The sequence below is a fragment of the Bactrocera latifrons genome, unplaced genomic scaffold, assembly GCF_001853355.1.
Source record: "Bactrocera latifrons isolate USDA-ARS-PBARC rearing strain unplaced genomic scaffold, ASM185335v1 scaffold_242, whole genome shotgun sequence".
Taxonomy (NCBI): Eukaryota; Metazoa; Arthropoda; class Insecta; order Diptera; family Tephritidae; genus Bactrocera; species Bactrocera latifrons.
Genome location: NW_017535986.1, coordinates 246,704 through 265,552, shown reverse-complemented (window position 1 = coordinate 265,552; position 18,849 = coordinate 246,704). Strand labels below are relative to the sequence as shown.

The following is an 18,849-nucleotide window of genomic DNA, read 5'->3' as shown; positions in this document are numbered from 1 at the left end:
AAAAAATTTTCATGTAATAATTGACTGATTGAGAGCTACAAAAAATCAACTAATACCTTTTAAGTGCAAGAAAAAATACATTTAATATAATGCCAACACAAGTTACAAACATTACATATTTTTTTAAACTTTTCAATTCTTGCTTTAAAGCAGAGAAGCACGCGCAATTTCAACGCCCAAATCTCTGTGTCAACCTGTTTTTATTTACCCCCAATCTTCGGTGTAACCTTGAACTTGAAAGTGTACGAGAAAGCAGTTGTTTTAACGAAATGGTCATTTTACAAAGCAACACACCTATACATACATAAGTATAATATATATATTAAATACATATATATGTATGTACATAAGTACACCGTCATACCTATTTACTCAATTTATTACACAAATCCGCAAGTGCGTTGAAAAATCACGTTATTGAGCAATATTAGTGCAATGCAGTCGGGCAAAAAATGAGCAGAGCGTGGCTAAGAGGTATAAAAATATATATAAAAAAATAAAAATAAGAAAGAGGGAAAAAAATTTTAAGAAAAATATAAAAACAAATAAAAAAGCAACAAAATATAAAACGATAGCACACAAACAACCCAAAAAATCCAGTTAATATCTGTGCACAAATACAAACAAAATGGTGAATCAATAAACGTGCCTTCGGACCAAGTAAGAGATTTTACGAGAGTACTTAAATAATTTAAATAAAGAAATAATGATATTTAAAATGTATTAATTTACACAGAATATTTACTTAATTTAATATATAGTTATTAAGAATATTATATATAAGAGCTTTACAAGCATAAATTCTTAGATGTGAGGGAGAGAACTGCTACAACGCATAATAAAGAATTTTGCTTTAAAGATAGCTACATAATTAAGACAACAACTTGAGGGGCTTATAATATATTATATCTAATGAAGCTCTGATAGTTGAGCTTTAACTCTAGTCTCTCATATAATAATAATAATAATGTAATATGAGACTGAAACATTTTTGTGCGACATTTTATTGCATTTACATTAAATGCTCAGAACCTTATCTTATACAATTTCAATTACAATTTTTCACAGTTAATTTGTAAATCAACATGATCGGGTGATCCAAGTAAAGGTACTTTTTTCGATAGCCCCTTTTCGACAGATCCCCCATGAGTCGTGTCATGTCAGCCGTCATGTTATTTTTGTTCAATATTGTAGGGTATATCATCATGGAAAGACTAACGTCTAAATAACGTTTATAAATCGTTAAACTTTATTACGAAAATTCACGTTCCGTACAGAATGTGTTTCGCGCGCTCCGCTCATCGTATGGGCAATATAATCGGATAACTGAGCGCACTATTCGCAATACCATCAAAAAATCTTGAGACCCAGCATTCATTATTGGATAAGATTCCACCGAATACATCACTTCTCGGATGCAGTGAAGAAAATATGACCGACTTAACTGAAAATGTACACGAAAATCGTGGAGAGTCGATTCAGAGCCGTTCGCAGCAACTCAAACTGACGTATGGAACGATTTGGAGCATTTTATGTCGAGATCTTAAATTGAATGCGTACAAAATACAGCTTGTGCAAGAACTTAAGCCGCTGAACCTTCCTAAACAATATCGCTTCGTTCTATGGGCTCTTGAAAAGTTCCAAGAAGATCTGACGTTTTTGAGCCAAATTTTGTTCAGCGATGAGGCACATTTCTGGCTCAAAGGGTATGTAAACAAGCAAAATTGCCGTATTTGGGACGAAGAGCAACCTGAGGAGATTCAAAGCTGTCATTCCATACAGAAAAAATACTGGTTGGGTGTGGTTTGTGGACCGGTGGAATCATCATAGCATATAGCTGCCATACAAACTGAACAATCAAAATTTAGTTCTTGTATGGAAAACTTTTTTATTTGAAAAGATATTTTGAAGAAATTTTTTGGGGATACTTTTCCAATGGAGCGCTATAATATCTGAAGAAATTTTACAGATCGAACCTCTATAGCATATATCTGCCATACAAACTAAGTTATCATAAACAAGTTCTTCTATGGAAAACTTTTTCATTGGACAAGATAGCTTTACGAAATTTGACGTAAATTATTGTCCAAGACAACGCTATGATACCCGAAGATATTTTTCAGATCGGACTCCTATATGTTATATTTGCCATACAAACTGCACGATTAAAATCAAGTGGCTATATGGAAACATCTTTATTTATGAAGGGTACTCTAGCTGCTGTGCAACCGAAATTAACGTTTTTTTCTTGCAAATTCACATAGAAAGTATGTGTCACAAATACATACATACATGTATACGCCAATGAATACTCATCGTTAAAATATATTCGTTTGTCATTTTACAATTAATGTTTGTGCAAATTGCTTGCCGCGGCGCCCGCTGTGCCATTTAAAGCCGGGAATACACATACACTTCGCCATACATACGTGGCAATGCATTGATGGTTACATACAAACATACGACAATTGTATGCAGATAAGTAGACTGGTGGTGCATATTCCCTTATTTGCAGCTTTGCACGCTTCCTCAATTCCATGCTTCGGTTTCGAAATATTCACTGCCCTTTGGTTGGAGTTTTTTTTTGTTGTTTTTTTTTTTTGGTGAGCTTGTTTTTAATCTATATACATATGTGTACTTCATGGTATGTATGCATGTGTTTGTATTTATTTTTCCAATTTGCAGCCTTTGCTTTGTGCCCGAATTCTCGTTTTTCAAGATCAAGGTCAAAACTTATGTAACGTGCAACAATGGACTCGGTTTTGTGTGACAAGGAAGTGGGAACATGTGCATAATGTCCATACGCGTGCATTTCTGCATACACATATTTACGAAAAAAAAAAACAAGCAACAACATTCACAAATTTCGTAATACAAAACAAAACGAAAAAGGGGTAAGTGCATGTATGCATTTTTTGGGGTAAACGCAATTGTTTGCTTCGAAGAGAGTGACGAGTAGAGTTAAAAAAAACTCAAAGCGTTGCATAAGTTTACCTTTATATGTATGTATGTATGTAGGTATATTGGTGAAAGCAGTTTTTTCATCTTTTGCACTTTTAATTCTTTCTTACGAAGTTAGCTCAAAAATATTTTCTCACACAACCGATTTATTGTGCAGCAAAATGCCGTAAATACGAAAATATTAAAAAATAAAATAAAAAAAAAAAACGTTTTCTTCCGAGGCACTAAACCTACATATAATACCTTTCTTAAATATAAATAAATATTTCCATACAAGAACTTGTTTTTATAGGTCACTTTGTATGACAGCTATATGTATATAGTAGTCGAAAAAGTCTCTTCGTATTTCTAATCAACTTCAAATTTTTTTATATTAATAATAAACTTTGATGAACCAAAAATATACCATTTTGGTCGACCACTTTTTGCCATTTTTCCGCTAGAGATATTATCAGTGTACAACTTTTCTGGTTTCTCGGCGAAAAACTGCGGCAAGTACTTTTCACAGGCGTCTCTTCAAGCCAACTTTGCTCTAATAAGGGAGTTCAGCACTGACCGAAACAAAAGGTAGTCCGATTGTGCAAGGTCACGGCTATATGGTGAATGCATCAAAACTTTCCAGCCAAGATCTCCTAATTTTTGGCGAGTCATCAAAGATGTATGTGGTCTAGCGTTGTCCTGAAGGAAGACGAAGCCCTTTCTGTTGATCAGTTCTGGCAGTTTTTATAGATTGCTTGCTTCAATCTCATCAGTTGTTGAGAGTAAACCAGGCTGGAGCAGCACATAGTGGATGATTCCTTTCAAATCCCACCAACACTCAACATAACCTTTCGAGGTGTCAATTCTGGTTTAAGACCATTCGCTTGGATCATGATCTTTTTCACACATTATTTTCGTATTGGATCCATTTTACGTCTCCTGCTATCACTCGCTTCAGAAATGGTTCGATTTCATTTCGTTTCAGCGCAGAATCGCAAATGTTAATTCGATCCATTAAATTTTTCGATCATGTGGTACCCAAAGTGGGTCGAGCTTCTTTTTGTAGCCAGCCTTTTTTAAAAGATTCAAAACCGTTTGCTGTTGAATGACATGTTCTTTAGCGTTGCTTATGTGACGGTCCTGGTCAATCTTTCCCATAATTTCATCAACTTTTTCGACGATAGGTCAACCAGAGCAAGAAGCAGTGGGATACTTAGGTTCCCTATATTCGCCGTCACTCCAAAATAGCCAGACAAAACTGGAGAAAAGACAGTCTCAAGGGAAACTACGGCCACACAAGCACCACCGGGAAAACAAGGAGAAGGGAAGAACAACAAAAATACATTACCCAAATGAAACGAGCAGAAGAGGAATACGTAGAAAAGTGCAAGAGTATGGCGATGGCAAAACAAAAAAACTTCAGCATGGATGTTAAGAACGGAGCGACGCAGCTGGATGAACTCTTCGACGACATCAATAGTTACCGAAGAAACTGGATACTTGCAGAAAATGAGAAAAGGCGTGGACATCTAAGCAAACGCATCACGACCCCCACGAGTCAATAACCTCTAAGCGGCGTGCGACAAGCCCTGTTCAGTCCCAAGAAACAGTGCGACTACGAAATGGAAACGGCGGTCAGTAACAAAACGTTTTGCCTAAAAAAAAAACAAGGAAGACGCACGACAACGAAGGATCGTTGGCGGAAGCACATAAAAACGCAAAAGAGAGGGAACATGGCGGCAAGTTAAAGAGCAAATAATAGGCCCAAACGGCAATAAGAGTTCGTAATCATAAAGCCGGCAGAAGGTAATAGCTTCGTCGAAGTCCTTAAGAATATCCGTAGCAAGGCATATCTTAAGGAAGCAGAGGTTAACATTAAAGGGATCCGCAAAACAAGAGCCGAGGCTCCAATATTAGAGCTGGAGAAGGGACAGTCTACAAAACCCAGCTTCTGCGAGGCACTCAAGACCATGCTTAAAGAATCTGCAATGGTGGGCGACCTTAAAACAAGGGCTACTATAGAGGTTAAGGAACTCGAAACACTCACTACAAAAGTGGAAAAAGCAGGTGCTGTAAAAGAAGAAGGACCACATCGAAGACTTGGCGTTAAACATAACAGTACCTAGCACATGAGAGCAGTTAAGGGCATATATTACGCTCGATCAGGATAAAGCTGACGTAAAAAGGTTCATAAGGTTAGTAGTTATAGGTGGTAGAATGAGAGACCGTATCTATTTTAGTGACCTTGACATAACCTTAAAATGGAAAGCATTTTTAGAATATGAGCTTAAACACAGTGGACAAATGACTGCTGTTTTCAGATAAAGTACGTGACTGTGAGCATTTACTTCCAATAAAAAATTTTTTAAATTATAAATGATTAATTAAAATACATTTTGACGTTCAGCTTTTCAAGTTTTGGCACAGAATTTAACTAAGTATGAGTAATTCAAAAATAAAATCAAAGTTTCAACAAGCTTCAACTAACCAAATTTCAGTCTCTTCCCTAACTGTCTGTAAAATATTGCCACCCTCAAACAAATTAGTCAAATCAAAGTTCTTAAAATTAAAGAATAATAAAAACCATAGCTGAAACATAAATGAAGCAAAATGCCGATGAATTATGCAAAAAGAAACTCCGTAGATGACAGCGGTTAAGCTCCGAGTTTGCCAACCACGAATGTTCTGCCTGGCTACTAAACTAAAGTTTTTGTTCTTACTGTTGTTGTTTTCTTCTTTTTTTTTTTAAGGCTAGTCCATAATCCGTTGCGTGTTCGGTTGAGATTATTTATATCGCCTCCGTGGCGCAATTGGCTAGCGCGTTCGGCTGTTAACCGAAAGGTTGGTGGTTCGAGCCCACCCGGGGGCGGTGAGTTCTTTTTGCTTATTAATTTAAATAATTATTAAAAAATTATTCGTAGAATAGTAAGTAATTTACGTTGTTGACCTATTTTATACATTACATGAATTTCAATTGCTGTTAAAGCGCCATGAAATATGCAAATTAGTTATCTTCGAAACTTTCATGTTGAGAATTTTCTAACGTGCAGTAATTGGATCATAGAGCTTTAAAAGCGTAATGTAGCTAAGATATAAAAAAAAATATCGTTTTATTTTTTTTCGTCAGGGTATACTCTTCAAGAATATGCCTACAAAGGGATTTTTCAAAAATTAAATTAATTTCGGGTTTTCGGAGATAATGCTGACCCGACATTCTAACTGGTTTGGCCGGACCTGAAACTGTAGTCACGTTTTCTTCTCGAAACATTTTTTTTTTTACCCACGAGTTCTTAAGTTCTATTGGACGGATTTAATTAAAAGGCTTCTGTTAATCCTGGTCTGGAACTATCCATATCTTCAAATTGCAATAACTAATAAAAAAAATTAATACTAAAAATATTATACTAAGTCTTTTCTGACAAACCGTCGAAAATTACCTGTATTCATGCCTCTGGACTAGAATACCTCCTCAAGACGTACTCCGCGAAACGATGTTTTCAGAGTAAGTGGATAAATTTCTGGTACACATATACATTTATTCGACTTCATATGTTCTTTTTAGAGTTTTCTAGTAATGATTTTCATTATTTATTACTAATAACAATAATTCTTCTTTAAGTTTTTGGTTTTCAGACAATTTTATACAGAAATTAGAAGATACAAAACCTTACTATAGGCCAAAAAAGTTTCGATATGAGAAACTGAAAGTATTAAGTCATGAAGATTGTTGCCAAACACAGAAAATAGCGCAGATTCTTTGTAAGTATCTCAGGCAGTAATTTTAAAACGTTTAAAAGCAGTCAGGTATATTTAAAATCAAGGAAGTTGGGTGTCATATAAATTGAAGCCAAGAGACGTTGCAAGACATCTCCGAATTACTGCGCAAATGCTATAATAAAAAAGTGTGCTTTACATTGGCTTTTGACTGGTGATGAAAATTAGAACCAATGTCAAAACCCTAAACTCGAATAAAAACATTAATGGGAAACGCGATCGACAACAGTTCATTAAATTGAAGCGAGCGACTTACGAAAAACGGGCGTAATTCCAAATGGACACATGACTATCATTTTCCATCATGATACAAGACCGATTTTAAGCTTTTTGGAAAACAGTGGGTGGGAAGTATTGCCTCACTCGCTTTACAGCCCTAATCTGTAATCCTTCTGACTGACCTTTTATTCTGATCGGTGCAGAAGACACTCGCTAGAATACTGTATTGGCTTGATGCATTCTTGACATCCGGATTTTTTACTGCCTAGAGAACAATATCATCCGTGTATGCAGATTCTTCGAAATATTCCAGAAAGTTTGTATTTGCCTATTAAGGCCTTGTTCAGTATATCGTCCAAAACAATGAGAAAGAGCAACGGTGTCATACCACAGCTCTTGTTTTCGAGAGTTTTCGGAAAAATTGATTTCGATATAATATGATATTCGTCGCGGAGAGTGACAATATGATCGGAACTTAAACTGTACCTGCAAACGCCTGTTTGTTACTTCCTGAGCAACCTTTCGACATGGGTCTGTGTTCGGTTTAAAAGAAGTTTGGTAAGAATTTTTAATGCGATGCCGATCCCTCTATAGTTTTTACCATAAACATATATGATATATCTGGTATATATTTCTTAATAGACCAATTAAAAATTCTCTAGATAGATGACGCTATTAGAAGCAGCAAGCTCTGTGTGAAAAGTGGTACCATGCGAGCTCAAGTTTGATCAAAAACAACGAGTTAATGATTCGGAGCAGTGTGTTAAGGTATTCAAGCATAATAAACCCGTGTTTTTGCGTGGGTATGTGACAATGGATGAAACATGGACGCATCATTTTACTCCGAAGTCCAATTAACAATCATTCAAAGCGTGGAAAAACGCAACCATTGGCCTGGCAAGGTTATGGTTTCTGTACCTTAAAAAGGAAGGACCATCAACAGTGGCTATTACATAGAGTCGGACGAATCCGCCGAAAAACGGCAGCATTTGAAGAAAATAAAAATGCTGTTCAACAAGTCAATGTACGTAGCCACAAGGTAGTGAAAATGAAAGCAGAAATCCATGAGTTGGACTTCGAAAAGCTGCCGCATTCACCTTATTATCCCTACTGGATCCTCAGCGACTATTTCCTATGTTCAGTTCTCAAAAAAATCCTCGCTGGGGAGATATTTTCGTCGAATGGACCGGTGATCGGCGAAACGGAGGCCTATTTTGAAGCAAAGAGCAAAAAATACAAAATTACAAAAATTATATCGAAAAGTTGGAGGAGTTGTTGACTATGTTGAATAAAAGCAAGGAATTTTGCCAAACAAACAAAAATGCTTTACTATCTGTTATTTAAGAATTTGTAATAATAGGTGGCACACACCCTGTAAATACTCTAATAATAACCTCAATGCACCATTTTCGCATTTCTTTCTTTGAAAGTCATTTTACTTCCTTCTTATTGCCAAATACACTATAATTTTATATAATATACATATATGTATGTATGGCTGCAAGTAATATTTGAATATTTTTTCAATTTTATTATGAAATTTTAGCTCAAATTTCCAGCGCATATTACGACAAGATGGGCGATCCAGTGAATAAAAGAAAAAAATTATAAAAAAAAAATACAACAAAAAACGTTGAAAAAAGAGGATAAAAGAGGACAAAAGCGGTAAATAAGTTGTTCGACTGCAATCAGACGCARAAACAAACACTAATTTCAGGGACCTTGAAATTGTGTATGGACTTCGGCATACCGACACAAATTGAGCCGCACACACTTAACGCCGTCTAAGACTGAAGACCGAAGACGCTCACTTTTTCGCATTTTGTTTCKTTTTTTGTTGTTTTGTTTTTGGTTTCGCAAATATTTCAAGGGTAATTTATGCAAGCGCCGTGGTGTTGCATGTTGCAGCGTTATTGCGTGGCAATTCGGTGTGGCATGTTGGCATGCAGACGCGCCTAATTGTCCTACAGAGCGAAATGACTAATTTATGCGAGCTTTTAAGTTTTTATTTTGTATTTTTTGTTTTTGTATTTCACTATCTTCTTTTTTAACGCCTTTTTGTGCGCATTTTTAATATTTTTTTCGTTTCACTCTTTCGATCGGCCTTTCATTATGAACTTACTACTTCGCATTTTTCTTAGGAAGCTTGTGATTGACTTTTTTTCATTGGCCTTATCGCTCGATTGATTTTGCTCGGGCGCAGACAGTATTTCTTTGGTAATTTGAGCGTTTGCCACAAACTTAGAGACGCGCACTCACTTTGCTTGGCAAGTTTGATTATTGCAACAAATTTACCGTTAGTTTGACTTCCATGGAAATAGCGGCCCGAGGCGATGGAAGCCAATTTATGACAGCAGCTGTAGCCAGAATACGAAAGGAATCAAATATCAAGGGTGCGGAGCTGTGAACTCACCTGTAAGAAAAAAAATTAAAATAAATTATTTTAAATTTGAAAATGTGTAAGAGATTGATGCATTTAGTAGCTAAATAAAGTGTGGACTAAATCTATGGACGTTTTTGTTATAAAAATACAATATTCTTAAGGAGTGAGTACATAGATAGAAGTTACTTTAGGAACATGATGGGCATACCAACTGGTCACTGTCTGGTGGCGACACACGCTCTCACAGATCGATCGAAGACTGCAGGAAATGCCCAGAGCAGGGCACCAAGGAAACAATGGAGCATATCTTGTGCACTTGTTCTGCATTGACAAGACTACGCTGTAAGCATTTGGGGTCTCTACAGTAGGATACACCGGAGGTGGTATCGACAGTGAGGCCACAGAGTCTGTTAAAATTCGTGTAAAGCGCAGACATCCTAAACGGTGACTATTCTTCTTGGACTTAGCAATTGAACTCCATCTGGTATTGCAAAGAATGTGTGGTAGGGCAATAACTACCAGATTAACCTAACCTAACCTAAGGAGTGAAGAACATATAGAAATTGCATATCATGTCTACATATTTGATAAAATCAAAAGTAAAATATTACATTTCGCATAGGATATGTTAAGAGATCGATCCTACAAGGAGTCTCACTTGGACAGCTTCGAACGACAGTCCGCTGTGGACCTTTAAAATCGGAGTTTTCTCCTGAATCGCCAAAGGTAAGACTGCCGAGATATTTTAACCACCGTCTTTCAAAAGCTCGTCATTGATCTGGGCTGGGCTGGACATTGTTTCCATCTCACTCTCCTGCATACAACTTTGACAACTAGCATCCGAAAATATTTTTACTCTTACCGCGTGAATACTTTTTCGACAATCCAATCCCTACGGTTACGGCTGAGGGTAAGTAGTTCAGAAGATATACTGCGATCTACACTAGGGCATTCGTCCTCCATGTGAAAGCTTATTATCAAGGAAAAGTCCAAGGTATTTCACTTAGATAACATTTTAAAGACCTGAGCTTCTAAAGGAGGAGAGGGAATCTGGACAGGTCTGGGATAATATGAATACTGATAAATAAAACCAATCGATGACGATGAAGCGGGCGTCGTATTGTCCTATTATCCGACCATGAAGAAGGTTGAATAGCAATTACTCGTTTGAAGAACAACAAACCGGCGGAGGCCGATGTATTGCTGGCCGATAAGAATAGTATGGTCGGACGAAAACATGCCCGACGATTGAAATCCGTCCGTCAGTATCAGGAAGGACCTCTCCGAGCCATTCGATTCCAAACGAGGTTTCGTAAAAGGGGACTGTCTATCGTGCGACTTCTTCAATCTACTGCTGCAGTAAATAATTCGACTGTAGAGCTCCATTAAGAGCAAGTACAATATTCTATAAGAGTGTACAGCTGCTGGCGTATATTGGTGTCATTGGCCTCACCATTCGAAGTGAAGAATCGTAGTCGGCGCATTCGCGTCTTGGCTCCCACACGCCACTGTTGGCAGTCACAACTTCGAACTCGTAGATAATTTCGTCTATCTTGATACCAGTATTAGCACCAACAACAATGTCAGCTTCGAAATCTCACGCAGAATAACTCTTGCCAACAGTTGCTACTTTTGGCTGAGTAGGCAATTGGGAAGTAAAGTCCTCTCTAGCCGATCAATGACCAAAACTCTATAAGTCAAGTTGATATAGTATACCCTTCGATCAGCTCGTAGACGGTACTTAGAAATTTTCCGCTCACAAACACTTAGGTGCTCGACAAAGTAGACAGCACCAAAATACTTTTACCGAATCACAAACTTTTAGGTAAACAAAAAACTTCGTGAAAAATTGCCGTTTTCATCCTCAAATCCTACACAGAGCAATAAACTTTTCATAAAAAGCCCTTTTCTTTCCTAAGAAGGTCAATGCTACAAACAAAACCACCTCAAAACGCAGCTAAATTGCGTAAATGATAAACGCGGCTTGCATATCGGCTACAGAAATTTACCGAAAAGTTCATGGAAATTGCACAAATCACCTAGTCTACCCTACCACAAGATACTATATGCCTACGAAAATGTTCAAGAAATACTTCCAAATCATATGAACTGTGTTTAATTGAAATGCCAGCGAGCGCAAAGGCGGTCAACGCACCTACGATTGTAGGCAAAAATTTAATAAAAAATCTAAATTGAGACGGTACTGGGTAGGATGACAGCCAGACAGACATAAAAATGCACGACTCTGCAGGGCAATAAACCGGCGAGTAGGCGCGCATGTTCCAAATTTATTTACCACAAACAGAAGCCGAAGGAGCACAGTAAAATTTAATGGGACAAACTATTGGCAGCGGGCAACCGAACTTACGCGAGTGTAGTGGAGTGGGTCAATGGAGCGCCACGCTAAGTGCACAAACAGCGCATGTTAAAGCTTCAACAAAGCAGACGCACGTAAACACTAAACGACCCAATGACCGAACCTAAAATGCAGCCGTGTGCAAGGAGAGTGGGTGATTTGTTGGCGTACAAAACGGTCGGTCAACGACGCAGTAAATGCACAGCTTCGGCGTTGGAGAAGTGGAAAATAATCTAAGACAAGGCGACGTATGAGCAAGAGACACACGGACCAAAAACCAATGCGCACACACATTTGTAGGCGAACAGCTGTGTCCTGGATACCGAAAAAACGGTTGAAGGTTGAAGGCCACCAGACGTCTTTGTCATCACGTTTCATTACGACTTTTCATTTTATTTCTCTACATTTTTCCTGCTATTTTACGAGCAATACTGGTAAAACGTACATTGGCATTTAACTGCCAAACAACCAGCAAGACAGCCAGCCAGCCAACCAGCTCGCAGCAGCAACAAGACGCGGTCGTTACCATGGTGAACTCCTCACACCCACACGACATTGAGGACATTACCGACATCATCATCTTGTATATAACTCAGCTCTGAACACGCCGATAACAACATCATTATGAGGTTAACGTCTAATACCGAAGTGCTGCTACGGTATATAGACACAACAAAATGCTACAACGGCAACTACAAGCAAATACCGAAGTATCCTCTAGATATATGTTTGCTGCATAAGTATTACTAATATTTTGGGTACTTTCCATCGTATACGACAGTAAACACGCGATTGTTCAACTTTCCTTTCGGCTGCAGCCGACTTTCGCCTGGTTTAACGGTGTCAGTAAGCGTCGCCGCACGATGCTTCAGCCACCTACTCGTGACTCAAGGATGTTGACGCCGCCTACATACATACATCCGACACTCTACGAACGCAAATAAAAAACCAACAACGACATGCGGTCGGTATGCGACCTTCCGATTGAGAGAAGATGGTGTCTGATGGCGCCAGTAGTGCGCTAAGTCAATTTAGTGCGTGGGAAACTCCATGTCTGGGGCTTAGTAAATACTAATGCGGGTACCGTAATAGGTATTGCTTGCGTTTACGTACAGCTCTGCACGCGAAGTTTGTATTTTTGTATTTGTTCGGCGTCTATAGTAGTCGTATGCCGAAAATGGTTCATGCTTTGCACCCACAAATGGCCCAAATGAGTCTCGGAAGTCGCTTACTCGTTCCTTTACAGTAATGTGCGTTATGTATCGTAATGTTTCCAAGTTCTCACTAACCCGCATACCATTCTAAATTTATAGCTTGTCTGGGTGCAACTTTCCAACTGGTTGGGTGTGCCATCTTTCCGATATTTCAGCAGTTGTACCGTTATGCCGGCGCATTTAAAGTCATAAAGACAACGTTGTTGGTGGCGTTGGCGACGTCGGTGTCTGCCTTTCAGCTGTTCGCCAGCCAGTATATTACGACTTAGCCTTAGGTGGGGTGGACGGGCGGAAATAACGCTAAGGCAGACGAAAAACAGATTCAAATCAAAATAGAATTGAGTGAACAGCGACAATGCGGCATGGTGATAGAAAGGTCTGCGTATGTAGATGAGTATTGGCATAAGACAGGCGAATGAGCAGACAGCCATCAATGTGTGCAAGTCAGTCAGCCATACTTTAATGTGGAATACTCTTTGTTGAGGGGTCATATATGTATGTATATTTAGACGTGGGGATACATAAATACATATGTATATATCTATGAATGTGTGTATGTATGTCATACCTTATTTTTATTTCAGTTTGTAGTTAACTGAGGTCTGTGAATTGAAATACTCCCTTGTTTTCCCTTCTATTAAAATTCAATTTATTTTGTATGCGTTGATACATCGATCTCTTTGGCCTAAACAAGCTATTATAACAGGTGCCAGTGCACATACAGAACAGACGGGGGTTGTGAAGAAATTGTTTCTTTTATTTAAAGTGAAATTATATTTTTAAATCATGTGGTGCATTTCACTTGTACTTTTGCGATTTATCTCTGTCTAAAGGATTACGATTGCGCAAGTACCGGTAAACTCAGTAATCGAGCAGTAAACCGCACGAAGGCAACAGAGCTCCAAATGTGTCTCAATCAAATGAGCCTCTCCTTGCTTCAACTTTTTAATTCTCTGCCATTCCACTAGTGTCCATACTAGTATTATCATAAAGAGAACCGTTGCAAAATCTAATCTAGAACGCACGGCTGGTGAGTTTTCAAATTCTTGCCCGGTTATCTTAAGCCAAAAAAAATTGACCATTTAGTACAAAGTAAACGTGAATTAGATCTTCATATGGTGCCGTCAGAAGAACAATCACATCATTTGCTAGTCCCTATACGTATTTAAGTGTTCCTAACCGAAGATTTTATAAATTGGTCTGGAGGTTTAGGTTATCTAGTATTTGATTTCGTTGTTTATGTGATTTTGTTGGGTTCTGCGTTTATATATCCTCGATAGTATAGTGGTGAGTATCCCCGCCTGTCACGCGGGAGACCGGGGTTCAATTCCCCGTCGGGGAGATGTGAGAGATTGCATTATTTTTTTTATCGACGAAAACGACAGCTTCACAGAAATTTTTTACAATCGCTTGGAGAGCTCTTGTTTTCCTTAGCAAAATTAATTTTTTTCTGACATCTTCGAAGCATACCTATTCTGAGTAGCATTTCAACCAAAAGATGTATTACCTCGAAAGTTTAGTAGTCCGTATAATAGATTTTTCAACCCCAAGTTCTACCATTTTCTCCATAGTTTTATCAATTTTTCCAAGGTCTCTCTATTTCTCAAGAGTTTTATCAGTTTCTACAGAACTTTATCGATTTCTCCAGAATCTTAACAACTCCTTCAGAGTATGGTCGTCAGTATAGCATATTTTTCCCAATTTCGAGGTTCTGGGAGTTTCAATGCCTTCAATTTTTTTAATTTAGAAATTTATCTAATAATTTTAAGTGTATATTAACAATTTTTGTTTCTTCCAAAAAGCATATGCCTCAAGCAGTAGAGCACTTTATAAGTATTAAAACCATTACGTCATCCAAAGTTTCAGCCCTATACTTAAATACAAAAACAAGCACTGCAAAATACAATCTATTTTCTTTGTTATACGATGCTACATTCCCATGTCCACCGACAACCGGCCGTCAATACAATATGATTGCTATAACGGCTGCCGCCTTCCGTTGGAACGAGTACACAAAAGCAATGCAAGCAAAAAGAGAAGCTTGCAGTATGCATTAGTATGAAAGCAGGAGAATAACATCGTTTTGGCAGCGATGCCCATATGCATGAAATCGACTGTTTGGTTGACTGCCTGACGTGCTGTCGGTCGTCACATTCGACGCTTATGATAACGAAGAGCGCCAACGAGTCGAGTGAGTATGAGGCTAGCGAAAGCAAAAAATCAAAACCTACCCGAACATTAACAAACAATACATAAAAAAGCAAGCAACGACGACGAAAACCGACAACAATGTTAATGATGTTTACGACGGCGACACAATGAAATTATGTGTCAAAACAGAGACTTAAAGAATTAACGATATAAAATTTGCAGTGCAAAACCGGACCGGCAATTGCAGCGATAAATACTCGTAACACGACGTCTTGCGATGCGCATATACACGACAGAGAACGAAAGCTTGCTTACGAACGGCCATGCGCTTGGTATTACCTTCGTACTTTTTACTTCTCTTTGCTTTTATTTCGCCAATTTTATTGGTTTTATTTATCATGTCGGCCATATTGTAAAGTGTGTTTGTATTTCAATGTGTCTCTTGACTCTGACCGGCATTTCTTGTTTGCCATTTGTCTTTGTTTTTCTTCATTTCTGTCTACATCCACTTTTCTTCCATTCATATTACACACACACACAATCGCATACAACGCTGTTGTATTTGTGTGCTAACGAAGTGCGCAATTGCGCATGAGCCAATTTAACGTTCTAACACACCAACACAATTTCTCATTTGCTCTCTGCGCTCTACATCTTATGCTGCCTTACGCACTCTCTTTCTAATATTGTTAAATGGCCACTCATCTAACTAAATTTAGAGAAACCTTTGATTAGCGTGTAGATGTGGCGAGCTTGTTGGTGTCATTGGCGTTCACTTGAGCTGTTTCGGTCTACGCTTTACTCTATACATTCGCGTGCTTTGTTCGGGAGCAATAACTTTTTATATAAACAAAACAAGTAGCTTTGTGCGACCGAAAGCAGTGTGACGATGGCAATGTAAATGCTGTCATACACGTACGCAACAGAGCTTTTGCGGGAAAGTTCAACTATGACTAAGCAGTCGCCTATGTTTCACGCAGCGACATCTGTTGTGAAAACACAGAAGCTATGCAGAAATGAAAGCTGTCTTTTAGGCGCGACAGATGTCGCTAGCAAATCACAATGCTAAAGTCGTAAATGTAACTGTATTCTGAAGACAGCAACTGTCTAATGTCAGACATTAGAAGCTTTCTAACATTTATTTTGACATTGTCGCACATGTTTCAACATCCTCGATAGTATAGTGGTCAGTATCCCCGCCTGTCACGCGGGAGACCGGGGTTCAATTCCCCGTCGGGGAGATGTGAAAATACATTTTTTTAGTACTTATGGAGTTATTAAAAACTGACTCATGCCATTTCAGTTTGTAAGTATTGATCCTCTGTTTAGAATTCGACAACCTTCTTATCATTTTTATCTCATTTTTGATGTTTTTGTTTTTTTTTTTGTACTTTTCTGTAATACAACTGCAAGCTTAAACATAAAAGCAGTACTTTTTTTAAAATACATTTTTCAACATTCATTTGTTTAAATGTCTAAAAACTATTTTTCTTTGTACAACAAAAACTTAAATACTTGCAGCATCTGCTAATCTTTTATGATGTGAGATAAATCTAACCTTAAATTGAGTCCTTCTTTCAGCGCTCTTAGACTGTGGTAAAAGAAGATCGTGCCTTCTCTGGTTAGGACACAACAGAGTTGATTTTTCTACACCAGTTACTTCTTAAAAGATATGGATTCATTTTCTCATAACATCCTCGATAGTATAGTGGTCAGTATCCCCGCCTGTCACGCGGGAGACCGGGGTTCAATTCCCCGTCGGGGAGATATGCAAGTTCTTTTTGCAACTAATATTTTGCTTGAACTACAGCTTATTTACGGTTTTAATTAAATACACTATTTTAATATATATATATATATATCACAATTGAAGACGAGAGCACTAAAAATCAGCTGACAGCTTAAATTTACATAAATTTTATTTCATGGTGAATCAAGTAATAGTTTTCAAAAATGCACCAAAATATTTGTACCTGCGATTGTAAAAAGAGAGAACTGAGCAGTGGATTTGGAGGCTAACATTTTCAAAATAACTGCTAGGCGTAAAAATATATAGGTTTTAATAACGAGGGATGGCTTTCTACTTATAGCAAAGGGTGGTATAGAACTTTTAGTTCAGATCCATCAAAAAAAAAAACATGAAATGTAATAAAAAATATTCTTCTTTTTTATGAAGACCATCCGTACAATTATGCTTTACTTTTTTCACCAGAGCTGTTATCAGTTGTTCCCCTTTTGGGAAGTCTTTAACTTACGCGGCCGTTAAGCAAGGAAGGTGCCTCATCACATTTTCATGTTAATTTAGAAACAGTTCAGAAAGGAAACTGTTACGATTTTTTAATGTTCCTTCAGTGTAAGCCCTAGCACATTATTCTGGAGGCAAAAGAGTCTTTTTATAGAGCCTCTGATTTACGTGATTAAGACAAAAAAAGTGTCTTATCGCTGAAGATTATTTGACGGTTAATATGCAAATGTACATTTGTCCTGGAGAACGTGAGTTTTGGAGTGAAATTTCTAGGATTTAAAAGGTTCTTTCAGACTAAGTCTTTGCATGATAATTTGCCTAGGTATCTTAAACTAAATTTTAAACAAATATATTTGAAAGCTGTTGGAACAACTAGCTCTTTAGTAACTTTACCTTTAGAAGTCACACTTTATTAGACCAAACACTATAGTTTTTGGGGAATCTTACATAGATTCAGACTTCGAAATTCGAAATTGACAAGTACGCACTAAATAAGCTATAAAAGTAAGTACCACAGTCAAACGCCGTGGTACCTTTTCTGAACAAAAAGTGTTTGCGGAATTCATTTTCGTTTATAGTTCAATGATACAAATTCATTAATCAGAAAATCGAAAGCACACATAATGTCCAAATCGTTACAGAAATCTATGAGCAAAGCGTGTGAAAATGTAATTACAAATGTGTAGAGTCGTAATTTCGTATGTAATAAGTGTGTCGCCGCTTGTAATGTGGATTACTAGATGACGACGTGTTGCAAGTTGATATGCGTTGCACAGATGTACTTACAGCACTTACGCCAACAAACAGCGTTACAACAAACAAGTGCTTTCCTACAAACCACCTCATAGTATATAAACATATGTACCTTCGTATGTATATATAAATATATGCATATAGGTAGTATGTACATAACCGGCTAATGAATTTCAATGCGTGTGTAATGTAATGCCAACACTCAAGGATAAGTCGTGCAGGCAGCATAGAAATTAAAGAAGCAGAAAAACGATAACAGCATGCCCGGAGCTGTTGTTATACGCCCGTTTTATCACTTAAATGCATACATATATACATAATATATAAGCTTGAAAGTAGACGGGGGAGCTGAATGTGGGCTTTGTAACGCATTGTGAGACCATGAGACGCTATATCACGTCGCACATGCCGGTAAACTAATATGCTTACGGGCACATACCCACTATATACACACTATACATCTCTATACTTTACATAAGTTTAGAAGACACTGATGATATGTTGATAAAATCGACAACGTTAAGGCGTTACCGTGGGGTTCTAATCGGAAAGGGAAGCTGGCGTGGGGACCTGATGCCTGAGAAACTGGTTTTATTACTACATAAGCTCAGTTACAAGTGCCTTTTTATATAATACATATGTGAACATCATACTACATATGTATGTACATAGACGTTGTACGAAGAACGGAGCTTATTGCTGTCAGTACAACAACTTGACGCCTGCCTTAATTAAAAAGAATGAAATGAAACCTAGTACTTGAGTATTGAGCCGACAATAAATATGAACAAAAAAGCTTCCTACTTTCTCCTAT

At 37.7% G+C, this 18,849-nt stretch overlaps 1 protein-coding gene and 4 non-coding genes across 7 annotated transcripts in view; 4 read left to right on the top strand and 1 right to left on the bottom strand.

Moving 5' to 3' along the window:
• Nucleotides 1-18,849, bottom strand: part of LOC108969157 (probable serine/threonine-protein kinase DDB_G0282963) — a 128,239-nt gene that overhangs the window by 51,227 nt on the left and 58,163 nt on the right. Inside the window, exon 5 of one of the 3 annotated variants that reach the window (XM_018933715.1) lies at nucleotides 9,261-9,346. The exons of the other annotated variants lie outside the window; for them this stretch is intronic. Coding sequence (XP_018789260.1) covers nucleotides 9,321-9,346 — 26 coding nt within the window. The 3' untranslated portion in view covers nucleotides 9,261-9,320. Of the gene's footprint in view, nucleotides 1-9,260; nucleotides 9,347-18,849 lie in introns of those variants that run through there. 3 annotated transcript variants of the gene reach the window in all.
• Nucleotides 5,736-5,809, top strand: Trnan-guu. The gene has a single exon. It is a non-coding gene; the product is annotated as a tRNA-Asn (tRNA).
• On the top strand, nucleotides 14,157-14,228 carry Trnad-guc. The gene has a single exon. It is a non-coding gene; the product is annotated as a tRNA-Asp (tRNA).
• Trnad-guc lies at nucleotides 16,207-16,278 on the top strand. The gene has a single exon. It is a non-coding gene; the product is annotated as a tRNA-Asp (tRNA).
• Trnad-guc lies at nucleotides 16,732-16,803 on the top strand. The gene has a single exon. It is a non-coding gene; the product is annotated as a tRNA-Asp (tRNA).